At 49.6% G+C, this 18409-nt stretch overlaps 1 protein-coding gene across 1 annotated transcript in view; it reads right to left on the reverse strand.

The window, feature by feature from the left end:
* Nucleotides 1-15720: 15720 nt before the first annotated feature.
* The window catches only part of LOC144111868 (nose resistant to fluoxetine protein 6-like), a 52565-nt gene continuing 49876 nt past the window's right edge, over nt 15721-18409 (reverse strand). The window contains exon 15 of the mRNA XM_077644894.1: nt 15721-16358. Within this exon, the coding sequence (XP_077501020.1) occupies nt 16062-16358 (297 nt within the window). The 3' untranslated portion in view covers nt 15721-16061. The remainder of the gene's footprint in view (nt 16359-18409) is intronic.

Below are 18409 nucleotides of genomic sequence, written 5' to 3' on the forward strand. Positions count from 1 at the left end.
GCGCCTTGACGACCACATTCCTAGAAAGATGCGGAATAAAACTGTTGCACAGCTCCGTGTATCATCCGCAGTCCAACAGTGTAGAGAGATGGCATTCGGTGCTGAAGCGGGTGCTACGCGCTCTTTGTAATGAGCATAAAGCAGACTGGGAGGATTGTCTGCCGGCCACACTTTTCGCTTTATGAACAGTCCCCCACGAAGCTACGGGGTTTACGCCAGCAGAACTCGTGTACGGAAGAGCCCTCCGCTCTCCCCTCCGAATGCTGAGAGAAATGTGGGAAGGGACAGGAGAGAACCAGACAGTGGTTGAGTACGTGCTTAAGCTACTGGACCGCCTTAACAACACGAGGGAATTAGTAAATCGAAATATGAAAGCTGCCCAGGAGGCCGCCAAGGTCTATTATGACAGAAACGCTCGCCTTCGAGGTTTCACCGCGGGCGATCGCGTGATGATCCTCCGGCCATCGAGAAAAAACAAGCTGGAAGTTCACTGGGATGGTCCAGTAGAAGTGTTGCAAAAACTTTCGGGATGAATTACGCGCTAAGGGTTCCAGGCAGGGGAAAACAGGTGAGAATCTATCATTGCAATCTGATGAAGCCGTTCGTGGAACGCAGCGGGATCGTCAATCTGACTCTAAATGAACCAGAAGAGCTGGACAGCGAGAGTCAGGGTTGGAAGGGAGGTGCGGACGCTATTTACAACGTGGAAAACATTCTGGCTCACTCCGTGAATGCAGATTTCCTAAGCGGGACACAGGTCGACACGCTAAAGCAGTTGTTGAGCGAATTCGCTGACCTATTTAGCAGTGTTGCATTTGGGTTGCAAGCCCCAAGGGTAGCGTTGGCCTGGCGGCCTGGGGCAAAGCTGGAAACATCCGAAGGTCCCGGCAAAGGATGAGTCGACTGGCAACAGAACAACTTGTTTATTCTGGCATCTCAAAAGAGCAGCCGGTCAGGGCGACCACGTTACTCTAAGGACGAAATCGAAGTCTCTCGTTGGCGTCCGGGGCAGCTCTCTTTATATACCCTCGGAGTCGAGGGCAAGAAGGAGCGGCTTGGGATGAGTCGCACAAGACGGCGACGCATGAACATGTTCAGGCGTGACGGGCGCGTCCGCCAGGCCGGCGCCGGTCAGACCTCCTCGCCTCCCAGTTGGGGAGCTCCTCTCCCCGGCGGCCGCGCTTTGACAAGCTTGGGCAAAACATGCACACACACACACACGCACGCACGACGACACGTGGCACTGAAACCTGCCTGGACGCGCTTGGCGGGAGGCGTTGCGGCCGCGATGAACGAAGCCGCGGCGTCCGTTGCATCCGCGCCGGCTATACCGCGCGTCGAAGGCGAGACGTAACAGACCGCCCCGCCGGGAGAAGGAGATCCCGATGGTCAGGGGACTGCATCCGCTGTCCAGAGGGATGTCGCTCGATGATGCTCGTAATCGAAACCGATCGTCCCTCGACGTTGCTTGAGCGCAGCGCACAGAGAAGGCCTCGTTCTCGGGTTCAGGATCACATAGGACACTGCAAAGTCACTTCGGGAGAGTTGCCATTTTTGTGCTCGTTCCCAGCAAGCGTTAGAACTACGCCGAAACGCAACCGCTCAGTCAGCAAGCACGAGACAACCCTCACTAAGCTCTGCCAGGCTCTTTCCCCTTTTATACTACTGCCTAGTTCCTTACAGTAGTCAAGCAGCACTCAGAACGCGTCCACAAATTGGAAAATTGCACTAGAAAGCACATAATCACTTTGAAACACTAAACAAAAGCAATATGTTAAAAATCCTGCCTCAGGAAGAAAACATCAGTAACAAACAACTTTGAGGCGGATTCCTACGTTAGGGGCTTCGACTTAAGCCATCGGCCTTACCGTTGAGACTCCCCTTTTTGTAACGCACCTCAAAGGAATATTGTTGCAAAGCGAGGCTCCAGCGCAGGAGGCGGCCATTTTTGGGAGAGATGGTCTGCAGCCATTGGAGAGGGCAGTGATCCGTCTCAATGATAAACCTCGAGCCGGCTAGGTAGCATGACAATTTCTGAACGGCCCACACGAGACACGCACACTCTTTGTCGGTGGCGCTGTACGCCTGCTCACGACAGGTCAGCTTACGACTAGCATACAGGACGGGGTGTTCCACTTCTCCATTGTCCCTTTGGCACAGTACAACGCCCATGCCTCGCTCACTAGCATCGCACTGAACAACGAACCCTTTTGTGTAGTCTGGCGATCGTAGCACAGGCTGGCTTGTTAGGGCGCTCTTTAGGGCGCTAAAAGCTCTTTCCTTTGTCTCGCTCCAGACGACTGTTTGGGGCTCTGTTTTTCTTAGAGCATCCGTCAGGGGAGCCGCGATATCGGAGTACCTGGGGATGTACCTCTGATAGTAGCCGGCGACACCTAAGAACGACCGAATATCGGTCTTCGTGCGCGGTTGCGGGAAGTCTCGCACAGCGGCCACCTTTATTTCAGAGGGGCGGCGACGACCCTGTCCAATCACGTGACCGAGGTAGACAACCTCGGCCTGTGCTAATTGGCACTTGGGAGCCTTGACTGTCAAGCCCGCTTCGCGCAGGCGGGTTAGCACTGCCCGCAAGTGTGCCATATGCTCAGACCAGGATGCGGAGAATATCGCTACGTCGTCTAAATACGGTAAAGCAAATTCTTCCTGTCCCCGCAACACTTTGTCCATGAGGCTTGAAAAGCAGTATGGCGCGTTCTTCAAACCAAAACTCAAAACTTTAGGACGGAATGTTCCCATTGGTGAAATGAACGCCGCATACCTACTAGCCTCTTCTGTAAGTGGAACCTGCCAATAACCCCTGACAAGATCTAGGGTGGAAATAAACTGAGCGCTACTAACTTTCTCAAGGCGCTCCTCTATGTTAGGGATCGGATAAATTTGATCCTTAGTAATGGAATTAAGCCTGCGGTAGTCGACGCAAGGACGAGGTTCCTTGCCCGGTACCTCAACTAAAATCAAAGGGGAGGTATAATCACTCTCACCCGCCTCAATAACACCGAGCTGTAGCATTTTCTTTACCTCAGCCTCCATAATATCGCGCTGGCGGGGTGACACCCGGTACGCCTTGGATCGTACTGGCTCTGGGGAGGTAAGTTCTATATCATGCGTAAGGACAGAAGTCCTACCAGGCCTCTCAGAGAACTGACCTTGAAACTCTTGTAAGAGTTGGTGTAGTTCGGTTTTCTGCTCAGGCGACAGCGGTGCTTTAATGATTAAGTCACTAATGACCTGATCAGTGTCTTCCCTGTTCGTCACTGGGCTTAGTCCCGGAAGCTCGACCGGAAGCTCTTCGGGAACGTTTACCATCATACACACCACTGCTTCCCGTTGTCTATAGGGTTTGAGCAGATTACAATGGTAAACTTGCTGTGCTTTCCGTTTTCCTGGCAGACTCACCACGTAGTTAACATCCGACAGTTTTTGAACAATCCGTGCTGGGCCCTCCCACTGCACGTCGAGTTTGTTTTTTAGCGATGTGCGCAATATCATCACCTCATCGCCCACCTCAAAACGACGGGCCCTGGCTGTCCGATCATAATAAACCTTGGCCCTCTGCTGGGCCTTTGCCATTGCTTCACCTGACAACTCCTGTGCCCTTCTTACGCGTTCGAGGAGACTAAGCACGTACTCGACCACGACTGGGTCGTCGCCCCTGCCTTCCCACGAGTCTCGAAGCATGCGAAGCGGAGACCGCAGCGAGCGACCGTACACCAGCTCAGCTGGCGAAAACCCCGTAGCCGCATGCGGCGCGGTCCTTAATGCAAACATCACCCCAGGCAGACACAGCTCCCAATCACTTTGTTGCTCAAAACACAATGCTCTCAACACGCGCTTCATGACGGAGTGGAGCTTGTCAACGGAATTCGACTGTGGGTGGTACACTGAGCTGTGTAACAGCTTTACCCCACACCTTTCGAGAAAGGCTGTCGTCAAAGCGCTGGTAAACACTGTGCCCTGATCTGACTGGATTTCCGCAGGAAAACCAACTCGCGCAAATATGGACAGTAGTGCATTGACTATCTCAACTGAGCTGAGATCTTTAAGCGGCACTGCTTCAGGGAACTTTGTCGCTGGGCAGATCACAGTCAAAATGTGTCTGTACCCCGTGGCTGTTACCGGCAGAGGTCCCACTGTATCAATAACGAGCCGTCTAAAAGGCTCCGTAATGATAGGTACCAACTTCAACGGCGCCCTCGATTTGTCCCCTGGTTTGCCAACCCGCTGACAGGTGTCACATGTCCTCACAAAGGTTTCTACGTCACGAAAACACCCTGGCCAATAGTACTCTTGCAAGAGACGGTCCTTAGTCTTCTTAACTCCTAGGTGTCCGGACCACGAACCGCCATGCGACAAGCGCAACAGATCCTGACGGTAGCACTGAGGCACGATCAGCTGATCGAATTCGACTCCCCTGCGGTCTAGATACTTCCGGTACAAGACCCCACCTCTTTCCACAAAACGAACATTTTTCTTGGCGATACCTTCCTTGACATTGCAGCGCATGTTTTCTAGGCTGCCATCCTTTTTTTGCTCGGCTATCAAAGCCGACCGGCTGACTTTTAGCAACCTATTAAGTCCATCGGACGTAGGCGCGATGAGCAAATCTGCAGATAGCTCTTCTAACTTTCCCGTGTCGGGCGTTTCCTCTTCAGTACTTGGTGCCTTCAGCGCTACAGGCTCAATTTTATTCAGTTCGGACGTGCTCTGAATATCAGCTTGCTGCGCCTCCGACCCTTTCTCATTGCTCGACAACGTCGGCCCCGCAACTACCGCCTTTGCAGCGAGCTCCCGAACTCTCGATCTGGTTAAGGCCTGAACGCTAGCCTCACCAAACAAAAGACCCTTCTCGCGCAGGAGGTGATCGGACCGGTTCGAAAATAGGTACGGGTACTGGGGGGGCAGCATAGATGACACTGCTGCCTCCGTCTCAATTGCTCCGAAAGGTCCTTCAATGAGCACTTTTGCTACGGGCAGACACACGCTGTGAGCTTCCACGGCTTGCTTGATCCATGCGCACTCGCCCGTGAACATATCGGGTTCTACGTAAGAGCGGTGAACTACATCCATTGTAGCTGCGGAATCACGAAGCACTCGGCACTCTTTCCCGTTCACGAGGAAGTCTCGCATGTAAGGCTCGAGAAGCTTCATGTTCTCGTCAGTGCTACATAATGACAAACACACGACTTCTCTTTTTGTTTCTGGACACTGCGCCGAAAAGTGACCCGGCTTCTGGCACGTATAACACACGCGCGCTTGCCTCGCCTCGAACCGCTTTCTGCGTTCGGCTTCGGCTGCCGCCGTCTCCTTACGTTCGGTCGGACTGCTTTCACTCGCATCCGCACTACGCGTGTCCCCCCTTGCTCTCATGGGTGTGAACTTCGGCCTCTCAGACTTGGAGCCAAATTCACCCTTTTGACCGTCCTTAGCTCCGCGAGCCCGACGCGTCACAAACTCCTCGGCTAGCTCGGCGGCTTTAGCCACTGTACTAACGTCTGGCCTATCCAAGACCCAGTACCGCACGTTCTCAGGTAACCGACTATAAAACTGTTCCAGCCCGAAACACTGCAGAATTTTCTCGTGGTCACCAAACGCTTTCTCTTCTTTGAGCCACTCCTGCATGTTTGACATAAGCCTGTAGGCAAACTCTGTATATGACTCATTTCTGCCTTTTTCATTTTCCCGAAACTTCCGACGGAACGCCTCCGCTGACAGCCTGTACTTTTTTAGCAGACTCGATTTCACTTGGTCGAAATCCTCTGCCTCCTCTCTCTTCAAGCGAGCGACTACGTCGGCCGCCTCGGCGGGTAACAAAGTGAGCAAGCGCTGTGGCCACGTTTCCCGAGAGAACCCCTGCTTCTCGCACGTTCGCTCAAAGTTAACCAGGAACAAACCAATGTCCTCTCCAAGCTTAAACGGCCGCATCAGGTCAGTCATTTTGAACGATACCCGTTCTCCTGCACCGTGTGCCTGACTTCCATTACGAGCGCGTTCCATCTCTACCTCGAGACGCTTCATTTCCAAAGCGCGCTCTTCTTTCTCTTTTTGCTCTTTACGTTCGCGCTCCTCTTTCTCTTTTTGTTCTTTACGTTCGCGCTCCTCTTTCTCTTTTTGTTCTTTACGTTCGCGCTCGTCTTTTTCTTTTTGTTCCCTCTCCTCAATGGTCTCAAGGCATTCCGACAGCTCGTCATCCTCAGCCTCCAACTCAAGAATCGCCCTTAGCAGTTCTGGTTTTCTGAGTTTGTCTGAGACATCAAGACCCAACTCTCTTGCAAGCTCCAGCAATTTCGGTTTGCGCAACGACTTCAAATCCATGGCTGCTCCGAATGCTGCTTTCTCTACTGCCTACTATTGTCTTGCCGCAAACTAACCCGGCAGCAACGACAACCACAATTACCAGCTCTGTTTCTGACACTAACAAAAGCCTGGCAAAACTCAGAAGAAGAAAGTCCCGCACTCACCAAACCTCGCAGCCAAGAATTCAGCGCAGTCGTTCCGCTGCAGGCAACCAGTCATCACACAGGGCTCGTTGCACTGCTCCCGGATGGTCGTTGAGCTGCTCAGCATACAGTTGACCGCATATCTTCGCTGCTGGCCTCCGTTGTCGGGATCCCACCGCTGGCAACCAGTTGTTGCATTTGGGTTGCAAGCCCCAAGGGTAGCGTTGGCCTGGCGGCCTGGGGCAAAGCTGGAAACATCCGAAGGTCCCGGCAAAGGATGAGTCGACTGGCAACAGAACAACTTGTTTATTCTGGCATCTCAAAAGAGCAGCCGGTCAGGGCGACCACGTTACTCGAAGGACGAAATCGAAGTCTCTCGTTGGCGTCCGGGGCAGCTCTCTTTATATACCCTCGGAGTCGAGGGCAAGAAGGAGCGGCTTGGGATGAGTCGCACAAGACGGCGACGCATGAACATGTTCAGGCGTGACGGGCGCGTCCGCCAGGCCGGCGCCGGTCAGACCTCCTCGCCTCCCAGTTGGGGAGCTCCTCTCCCCGGCTGCCGCGCTTTGACAAGCTTGGGCAAAACATGCACACACACACACACGCACGCACGACGAGAAGTGGCACTGAAACCTGCCTGGACGCGCTTGGCGGGAGGCGTTGCGGCCGCGATGAACGAAGCCGCGGCGTCCGTTGCATCCGCGCCGGCTATACCGCGCGTCGAAGGCGAGACGTAACAGCAGTCGCCCGGGAAAGACACACCTCCTGACACACGAAATCGAGCTCACCTCTGATGAGCCGGTACGGTCGAAACCCTACAGGGTATCACCGCGGCAAAAAAAAAATAATGGACGCGGAAATTCAGCGCATGTTGGAGTTAGGGGTTGCAGAGCCAGCGGAAAGTGACTATACCTCAAGGCTAATTCTTGTTGAGGCCCCAGGGAAAGATCCTCGTCCCTGCGTGGATTATAGAAAGCTTAATGCAATTACCAGGGATCAGCTATACCCGATTCCCAACATAGAGGAAAGGATAGAAAGGGTGAGCGGCGCGAAATCCATTTCCACCCACGATCTCGTACGGGGATATTGGCAAGTTCCCCTCTCAGAAAGCGCGAGCGGGTATGCCGCTTTCATCTCCCCAGCGGGCACCTTTCGACCCTCCATGCTTAGTTTTGGGTTGAAGAATGCCCCCTACAGCTTCTCGAAACTCATGGACATCGTACTGAAGGACATGCAGTGCTTTGCACTCCCTTATTTAGACGATGTGGCAATTTTTTTGGAAACCTGGCAAGAGCATCTAGAACACCTAAAGACCGTGTTTTCCAGTTTACGACAGGCTGGACTGACACTGAAGGCAGAAAAGTGTAGATTTGGTTGCGCACAGGTGACGTACTTGGGCCACGTTGTAGGCCAGGGAACTAGGAGCCCATTCGAGTTAAAGATTGCCCCGATCGCAGCATTTCCGCAACCACGGACGAAAACGGCCATTCGCTCATTTTTGGGATTAGTTGGGTACTACCAGCGATATATTCCTAACTACTCACAGCGGGCTAGTCCCTTAACTGACGCCTTGCGAAAGGGAGCACCTACTAACGAAAGTTGGGATAACCAAAAAGAAAACGCCTTCAAAAGCATGAAGGAAGCACTCGTGTCCCGACCCTTCCTTAGACCCCTGACTATGGGAAAGAGTGCATAGTCCAGTGTGATTCCAGTGATAGAGGGCTGGGTGCTGTCTTAAGCCAAGTTGGCTACGACCATGAAGAACACCCAGTTCTCTACATCAGCCGCAAACTGACCAGTAGAGAAGAAGCGTACAGCGCTTCCGAAAAAGAGTGCGCGTGTTTAGTTTGGGCAGCGCAGAAGTTGTCGTGTTACCTGTACGGAGCAAACTTTGTATTTGAGACTGACCATTGTCCTTTAACGTGGCTGCGACAGATGTCCCCCAAAAATGGACGCTTGCTCAGATGGAGTCTGGCTCTCCAACAGTACAATTTCTCGGTGCGTTATAAGAAGGGGAAACTGCTCGGAAATGCTGATGGCTTGAGCAGACTGATGTAAGCGGGAGAACTAAGAGGAATCTCCTCCTGTGTGAGTGTTTTTTTTATTTTGTTCCGAGTAATCCGGCTGTGGCAGTTTCAAAAGGAGATGTTTCGCGCTCAGTCGGCACAACATTAACCCAAATTTGAACACAATTTTTTTAAAAGTGTATTGTTGTCAATGGAAGAAGCCTGGTGATTCTTTGGCGAAGTCCGAGCGCTTGCGGGTGGGGCAGTGCTTTGCTGTTTGGAACGTCCCACCTGCGCTTTCCTTTGTTGGTGGTGCTTTGGGTTCTGCCTTGGGGGCGATGATATTGCAATCCAGGGGACCAACACGGACGCCATCTCATCTCTTCCTGCCCAGCGGTCGTCAACGCTGGACATTCGAGATTTTTCGGGCCGCGGAGGAGCTGTAAGGTTTCTGGCGACAGCCGGTGGTCTGATTCAGCTGCGTATTCGGCCAGGACACCTGCAGCCGGGGTCCCTGCACGGCGATAGGCATCTGGGTTCCCACGCTCGGTCATCGCGAGGTTTATTGGATTCAAGACGGAGGATTCCACTGCCGTTTGAAAACAACATTCTTCCCGGAAGACGTGTCCGGCTGGAGCGTGAGAACTGTCGCCCCTTCAACTGTGCCTGCTCGCCGGCGCCTCGCCCATTCGGACTTCCCGGAAGACGGGTCCGGCTTGAGCGTGAGAACTGTCGTTCGGAAGCGAAGACACCGCTCTCTCTGGTGGGGGGGGGGGGGCGATTGTCCAGCGGCACCCTCTCTCTCCGGCGAGGCATGTGACGGGGCCGTGTCCCTATGTGAAGTGGTGTGTGTGTGTGTGTGTGTGTGTGTGTGTGTGTGTGTGTGTGTGTGTGTGTGTGTGTGTGTGTGTGTGTGTGTGTGTGTGTGTGTGTGTGTGTGTGTGTGTGTGTGTGTGTGTGTGTGTGTGTGTACGACCGCGCAAGTTAGGCCACGCCCAACCTGACGAAGACATTCTCGGACCTGGGGAATCCTAGGGACCGGACCCTTTTAAAACCGGACGACGAGTGCCATGAGGAAGGAATCCTCGATCATCCTCAGATCTTCTCAGATCCTCCGACCTTCCCCCATCACCCTCCAATGGATTCCAAAATCTTGTAAATAATGTAAAATAAACCCCCTATACAGTTTCCTTCATAACCAAGTCCGACAACGTCATTCGGAGGAGGGACCTGCGGCGCTGAAAGAGTCAGCTCACTCAAGGACCCCTCGTCCCCAACAGCACCATGGCACGAATCTCGCTTTCTCAAACCTGTTTGCTCTCGCTCACAGCTAAGCTGTTCGTCGCTCATGCACCGTTCTCCGATATCAATTTATCCATTTTTCGGCTATAAACTTTCCTTTGCGACAACAAAAGTTCTAGAAAAGATAAGGACCATTCCCCCCCTCCCGTCAACTCCCCCATCTCTCGCCTTGGAATGACGCGATACATCACCATTCCACCGCCACGGCTGCTCTATATCCTGTGCCACAGCCATGGCTCCACGCGTCCTGCCTATGGCTGGCACGGTGGCGCCTAGCCGCACAACCAGCGCGCCGCGAAAGCATGCACGATCGAGCTGGCGCCGTTCGTAGTCTGCGCAAGCGAAAAGCCACACCTGACACCAGCTCCAATGTATTTCATAACCTTGACCTGCAAGGTCTTATATGTAAGTCCACCATCCTTATATCTTGTGATAAGTTTGAAAATTAATGCGCTTTTGAGATTAATTATTGCTTTCACTACGCGCCACTTCATTTTTTTCAGCAATCGGCAGGAGAAGAGAACGAAACAATGTGCGAGGACGACTGCTGTGTGCCTACTATCACTGCGAAATGTCTAGCTTGACGTCGTGCGCAGTGCAGTGCTGCCCGAATAGTAAGAGTTTTATTTTCGTCTTTGGTGAGATGAATTCACCAAGCTTTGACCACCTTCTCTATCAGCTCTTTGGAACGTCATGTGCTCTAACATATGATGCGTACGGGAAAACATTTGTCATCTACCGCTTATGCTCGACCGTAATCATAACCTCTTGTTCTTCCACTGCAGGGCAGCCCGCAAATATATGTGCAATTCTTGCGTACTGTTTCGCTTTGGCCTTCATAGCTGCAGGCGCGCTATATGCGGGTTCAACTACAGTAACGATGCGGCAAATGCTTCACAAAGGAGCCCCTCCAGCCAATGGCGCGGACCGATTCTCTCCTGCCCCTTGGCCGACCCCCTGGACCTGCTATCGTGAGATTGCAGGGGGTGGCTGATGAATCACCATGGGTTAATCGCAGTAACCCTGACGTCAGAAAAATCGGTAGATGCCATTGGCTTAAGGGTCTCCTTTAAGAGGCATCTGCCGATCTTTCTTGCATTGTATGTGCCTAAAGAAAATGAGCAATTTCTAGTTTCAGCTATATTTGCTAAACTTATCGCCAATGAAAAAAAAAGATGTAACTCTGGACTGTCCGACGGGTGACTTTGTGTGCTTTTAAAGACAGAGTTTCGTTTCCTGCGCTACATGTACGGCAAGCGACAAAGAAGAACTGTTTGATTTTTTTTTTAAGAGAAAGATGCTCTCAGTTACCTGCGTTCAGTGTATTTCGAAAAACTGTGCAAGCCGTCTCTTTCACTGCATACAGAAACAACTTTGTTCAAAGATGTTGTTTTGATGTCCATGTGCAGGAGATGCTACAGTCTGTGCCTTAACTGCACTTCAATAGAAAGGTTAAAAAACATGTGGTCCCAGTTTAAAGGTGCGTAGTTATGATACAAAAACAAGACAATACGTCAATTTGCTTTGAAAACGTGATTAACTTGATTTTGTAACTTTGAACAATTTTTATTGGGGGTGCGACACGGCCTATTATGATTATAAATCAACCATTTGACAAATTCATGAAATTCAAATCCGCTTTCTTCAATTATTATGATGACTGTTTCTAAGTATCAAATAAAAATTATTCTGTAAACTGTCTTGCGAGTATCTTCACGCATGCGGTGTCTCACAAAATTCAGTGTTATTTAATCATTTCTCTTTTTGCCCTGTGACGGCCATATTTAGGCTCATCATGACATCATGCATCTCTTTGCAGGTTTGACGTATAGGGAGGTCATTGTACAAGAACTGGAGGAGGAATTTGTTTGAATGCAGTGCAACGGTCCTCCTGCAAGAGGAAAGCAATGATTAGTCCCGATATCACTAATCAGTTCACTGAAGTACAGATTCATTAGCATGAATGCCTTAGCCGTGCCACAACAGCTTGCCAAGCTTCGTACGTTGTCGAACCTGAATTTTCAAAAGCTGGATACCAGTGCTTGAAAGCTGGAAAGCCGGTCTGAAAGCTTTATTGACCCATGTGGCGCGATGAACGTCAAGACAGCGTTGGGCGCTCCATCACCCGAACGCTAACGTCATGTCAGCTGGAAAGGCGGGCCAACTTTAGAAAAGAAAGCGCTTTCCCGAAATGCCAATGTGGGACCGATCCTGATGCCAGTTCTTGCCATCGTTATGCCGTCTGCGATCCAACGTGGGTGTTGAGCTTGGGCGTGCGTGCACAGGAAGCGTCCGGTAATCTGGTTTATTCCTATACGGTAGTACGTCTCCGCTATGCTAAAAATGTTTAGCTCACGGCGACGGCTACGCTAAAATAGAACTTAACCTGGGGCAGCTAGTGCTGGAAAAAAAGGACGGCGCCCTTTTTGCACGTAGAAATAATATTAGGTCCAGCTATGCAAATTAGGATGCAGTTTCGTTCCACACCGATTTGTTCCGAACGAACATCAAATAGACTGCTGAGAAGATTACAGTTTCATCCTGGACAATCCTACGAGCACTCATACACGTAAAAAGGGGCCGCGTTTATGTTCCAGAATATTCCATGCCTCAGCTATCGGGTGCCAGTTTTGGATGCTTCTGGTGCTGCTAAGTTTTCACTTTACCTGATGCGTATCACATGAGTCAGCTTGTTATTGACTTCCGAGTAGTTGCACATTATCCACATGCTATCTTTATGGCGGGGATTCCTGGGCTCCAGCATACGCTCTGATCACCAGATAGCCAGTGCGCCAAGGCTTGTTTTAACGTGATAGCATTACGGCACGTTCACCAGAAAATTCGGTGCCGGCGTTCTCGACGTCGCTGTTGTGAGCGAAAAAAATCACGGACATGGCCCTGGCAAATGGGGCACATAGGTCACATGACCTTGCGGCATCATCACAATCTGCCCAGCGTGGCAGGGGGCAGTTAAATTATTGGTCGCACGGGAAGAGCGACCGGGGCCGAACGAGGCCCACCGCTGGGAGCACCTACCATCGCAGGGCAGTGGGGCATTCCTTAACCATTGCACCACTGCGCCAGGAGTGGTATGAGGACTCCCATATATCTAAAAACGTAAAGTATAGAACGACCTTCCACATTTGTGGAAATGATTCCATTACGCTGTCGCATCATACCCTTCAGGCGATGCTTAGGTGTCCGTTCCAATTTTTCTTTTTTCTTACAGCTTTAGCATCCATTCTGTGCGGACTGTACTACACTTCTGCGCTACACCGGCACACGTGTAACAAGATTCAGAAAACTTAACTTCTTTCAGAACGTATCGCGATGTACTAGCATGTTTCTGATAGGGTAGTGCCCATGCATAGCGAAATGAAGTCGCAGTCTTGTGTGGGATACAGTTTGTCAGTACGACCCCTCGGTCATTCGAGGGAGGTTTGCTCGATTTTCAAGTGCAAGTACTTCTCTTGGGCACACTTTCGAAGATCTAGTGTAACTTGTGAAATGGACGTTCATATTTTACACAACGCGATTCATCTCCGGCAAGTTAATTCAATAGCACCCGGGCATTCATGTGTGACTTTTTGGCACTAGTGCCACCATAATCGCTTACTGGCTTGCGATTTTGAGATTGGTGCGTGGAATGGTTGATGGAAATCAATAAAGTTTTTCTTTCTTGGTGACCCCGTGCGGGTCACCAACAAGAAAAAACCATGACAGTTCACCTAAACGCTGAACCGCGAGAAATTTCCTCCAGGTCGGTAATTATAAGTACATATACGTAACCTTAAATTAGCATCTCAGCCCGGCCAGTCATATTGAAACAATTCGCTCTGCCGCTTCCAAGAAACTTGGCTTTATCCACCACACAATAAAGCCTGTCCCACAGCCCATAGGGCTAATAGCTTATAACAGATATATAAGACCTAAACTTGAATACGCGAGTGTATCATGGGATTCATTTTTTTTTAAACGATGACCATTTCCTGGCGGTGGCACAAAAAAAAAGTCATCCGCTTCATTTTCAACAGTTATCAGAGGCATGCTTCAAAGTCCGATCTCATGACTGCAAACAATATTCCACCCTTGAAAAAGACAAGACCACTCGCCAGGCTGAAATTTCTTCTCTCACTTTATCCTCAACGGTTTAATTTCAGCCACCGGCGACAACCTGCGCCCACGTTTAACCCGACATACAAGGCACATTCATGATGACCACAGCCTTACGCCATACTTCGCGCGCACGAACTTCTTTAAAAACTCGCTCTTTGGTCGCATTATTGCTCAGTGGAACAGATTGCCAGCTCATATCTTTGCCGCGCGTGTTGTTGCCGATTTTGATGCGCGACTGTTTCCTCCCAACTGAGTTAGTGTCCTCTTGTTCTCTGCATATTTTTGTTAATTGCATTTCTATTTTTTCTTGAAGATTCATTTTAAATGTTTGGTTATTGTAGCACTCGGCTGCTTTACAAAAACGTTTTTCGTGCCACTTGACTGTCGGCGCCTTAATTTTTTTATTCTGGGAAAGTGCGGTTTTTCGAGCGATTCCTGTTACCCCCTTTTGCCGGTATGCTCCTCGTCCGCATGTCAGATCCTTTGTGAAGATCGTTATTCGTTGTATTTTGACGTACTGGCAATTGTTATCTCCTTGGCTGTTCTTGTAACATTGTCCACTCTGCTTGTCCTCGGTCTTCAGTTATATTGCACAAAGAACAACAAAAAACGCTGACACTGCTGCAAGCATTCAAAAATATGTTTTTCTGCAGGTAGCTAACTGACGTTTATTTGCAAAATACAAGTGATGTTGAATAACCTTTGCCTCCTGAGGAATAACGTCGCTGATCAGAAATCGCTGATCACGCGTGGAAAACGGGAATTTATCAAGCGCGAAGCGTTTTCTTAATATCTGTATCTGTAATTGCCCGCATTATAACGCCGTGCGCGCTTAGGGATATGCTATTGGTTATCCACAGAAAGAGATACGGGATGAAATATGATAGATAATATATAATGAAGTATCTTTTCATTCGAATTTCACCTGGCTCTAATTCTTTTAGTACTTCTTTATTGCCCCGTGTCCGCGCGTTCTTCAAGCAGTAGGGGAAATGTTAAGAACTACATAGTATCAGACAGAAAGAACTCTATCATAGCAGTCTTATACTCATTACATGCCTTCCAAGTTCCTGCACTGCTTACGAATAAACTTAGGGCACAAGGTGCGCTTACCTGTCCTTAGAAAAGGGTGTGCGGAAAAAGGCGACCTAATTGTTATCACTTTCCACCGGTAACCATGATTAGAAAACTGCATTAAAATTTAAAGCAGTACATGGTAATAAAATTCTTGAGTGCAAATAAAAGCAAAAGGGTGCACCTTTAAAAGCTGGAGCTCCAGCAGCGGTGACTGTTCATTTCTTGTTTACTTCTTTATTGTGCAAGCAGCATTAAAATCACTGAATCTTGCCTGCCCGTAGGGCTAAATACAATAAAATTCTCTTTTAGATTGGTCATTCAGCTCTTCATCATCAATATCACTGACTTTAAATTCTCGATAAAGTGCACGCCGACCTCATCACGCTCCTCTTGCCCACCGGCTGTTTTGGAACACCAGACAGCAATTTTTTCCTTGTCGTTCGTTTATTTTTACACTGGAGAGCAACTGGCTCATGGGAGTTCGCCATCATCGGCAAACAACCGTGAGTTTTCTGTGCAGTTTGAAAGCAAGCGCGATTGTATCTAGGATGCTCACTGAAGGAGCCCTATACATAACGCTGCCTTATTAGATAGCGTTGCTTTATGTGCTCAATATAGGATTTCTTGAACCGCCACCTCCAGGTCATGAATGTCGCCAATAGTCTTGGCAGATTCAGGGTGTCCGGGCTTGTCGGTAGTTCAGGGTCGCTGAAAGAGCCCAGAAAAGGCAAAGGCGAAGAAGTAGCACAGGAAAACGCAAGTGGTTACTTCCAACAAGATTTATTTGAAAGCACGTCAGGTTCCTACACACGGGAAGCGCCCATAACAACAAAAAAACCCTTCTCGTGGCCTCTAGGAAAGTGTGAATGTGACCACAAAAAAACAAAGACTACTCCAGCGTGGCTGCTTCATTGTCTCGATAAAAAGCTTCCTCTAATGCAGTCCCCAGAAGCAATTATATCCTTAAGCCACAAAAGGGCGGGATTTGTGATCCCATCTTTTATAACGGACTTTCAACGGCACTAAGGACATAGCACTTGCATTACTTTTCTCGAGAAGCATAGCGGTCCTGAGTTTGTTCATTACGATCTGTGCAACTAGAGATTCAGAGATGACACGTTGTCAGGTTCCCCTTTTCGTAATGCCACCCATTAGACGTCTTCTTGTCGTCGCTGTTTTCTAGCGAGGCTACCTTTTCAGCTCGCCGAGTCGGGGCTACCCTCGGTAATTTGTGTTCAGCACCATCAGCATGTGGCAGCACACCAATAGCCTCCTTGCTCATCCTTCTACGTAGTGGCTCGAAGATGAGTTTCTCCAGCTTTCCCGTCGGTGCCTCGCAGATGATGAACAGCAGGTAGCTGAGCAGGAAGCTCCAGACAAGTATAGTGAAGAAGAAGGACATCTGTCAATAAACGGAAGCAAGGCACAAAATGAATCAGTGCTTGAAATAACGGGAATTATAATTTGTTTCGTAAACACCTTAAGCATGCAGATGAGCGAGCCAAACATTGAGTTTGAAAGGTGCATGTGAATATCTCTCTAAAGGTTTCAGGCGCAACACTAGTGAACTGGTATCACCAAATATGCTATGGAACAAAAAAGTTTAGTTTAGCTGTTCCCAGTGTGTGCCACTTGAATGCAAGCAAGAGATTGTTCAGATAGCTTTTTTATTGCTTTTTTGAACTTTTTCGTTTGCGTTGAGCTTTTCGCAAGCTTGCCTAGCTCTGCTGTGTTTTTGCAGTAGCCGACGCAGGGCGGCAAGCTCACACTTCGGGTTTTTCGCGTCATTCGCGATTTCGCAAAACATCCCGAGCTCGCGCTTCAAACTTTTGGCGTCTACTGCTTTCCCGCCGCAACCCGAGCCCCCACTTTGGGGTCTTGACGCACCGCGCAGTTGTATACTCGACATTCCCCTTTTGTTGCATTCGCTTGCGACGTTGTACAGACTACCCCAGCTCCCCTTTGGCTTGCCGACGTTCCCAAGCGTTGCTTTGCTTCATACATTGCACTACTCAGCTGCCACAGCGACAATCCGGCACCGTTTGTGACATCAGTGCCGCTCCGTCGCTTCTGGCGAGGCGCCCTCTACCCATCTACGCAACTGCGTCGCTCTCTGCTCTGGTGCTCCAAATCTCCGCCGCTGCATCGTTGACCGCTCCGGCGACTGACTGAGCCGCATACGCAGTCCTTTCCCTTTCCCCTTCTGTTCCTCCTTTCTTGCTACGATTGCGCTCTGCCCTTCACGGTCGTGTTATGGTGGCGACACTAGACGCGAATGCGCAAGATCGTTCTTGTAACAGCTAGCGCTGTAAAAAAGCTAGTGCGCGCTGCCAGAGTCACACTCGCGCAGCACTGACGCTGGTGGCTCGAAGGGAGCAGGAACGCTCTATGAGTTATACCCATTTATTAGACTTATACTAGAGAAGATACACTAACGGTTTCATGAACCTAACAAAAGCGGGCAGGTGAAATTGTGGTATATAAATTCCCCCATCGCGCTGAAGGAAGCGCTAGAGCGCCGAGTTCTGGGAGCTCGCCAAACTGGGTCGGGTTTACTAACCAGTCACACTTGAGCATGTCGGAGAGCTAGGTGGTATTTTACTGTGTCCAGTCGGGAAATCGGAATTATAGAGTGCAGTTAAGAGCAAGTTTATGAACGGAATACAGGATTATGAATGCAACATATTGCAATTTTTTTTATCTGCGTACAGTATTTGCATTCAGCGTATAACTGACGCGCACAGCCCATTGTGCCCATTGAAAAGTGCACCGTTAGATCTTAGACAACGCGCCCGGGGTGAAAGTGAATTAAATATATCCGCGAACATCACATTGCATGAACCCTTGAAGGTCGGTATGCGCCTGTTCAGCCTATATTTCAAGACATTCAAGACATCTACTGAGTACCACCTTCTAGTGCCCTTTAGATGCTGCTGTGCGCCACATATTACGCGCTTACAATTTACGATGAATAATAGAAATATCGTTTCAATTGGAATATTTTAAATGTTTATTGGTTAATAGATGCATCTCGTATGCAGCGTACAACGTCGGCAGTCTGAAAGCTTCCAGGCAGCTTTCCTTTCTCTTTTGCCTTCCTCTCACCTCATTTTGCTCTGCTCACGGCAGTGCTAGTGGTGGACATATCACCAGTCACAAGCCAGTGCACGTTCTCTCTGTTTAAACTAATACACTCTCTCATGTACAACATAATTCATTACTTCCTGCGGTCATACGAAATATTTATTAACGCGGCATAGTAGGTGAGTGCAGTAAATTTTTCTCGCCTCGTTAGTGTCAGTATTCTAATAGATCAATAAACCTGATTTAAAAGAACACAATATACAGTAGCATTATAAACGAAACTTGGTTCTCAAAAGTCATGCGCGCGTACTGGTGAAGAAATTCAAAAAAAACGAATTCACGTCTCGACCTAAAATGGGCTCAATTTTT

This window comes from Amblyomma americanum, unplaced genomic scaffold (assembly GCF_052857255.1).
Source record: "Amblyomma americanum isolate KBUSLIRL-KWMA unplaced genomic scaffold, ASM5285725v1 scaffold_12, whole genome shotgun sequence".
Taxonomy (NCBI): Eukaryota; Metazoa; Arthropoda; class Arachnida; order Ixodida; family Ixodidae; genus Amblyomma; species Amblyomma americanum.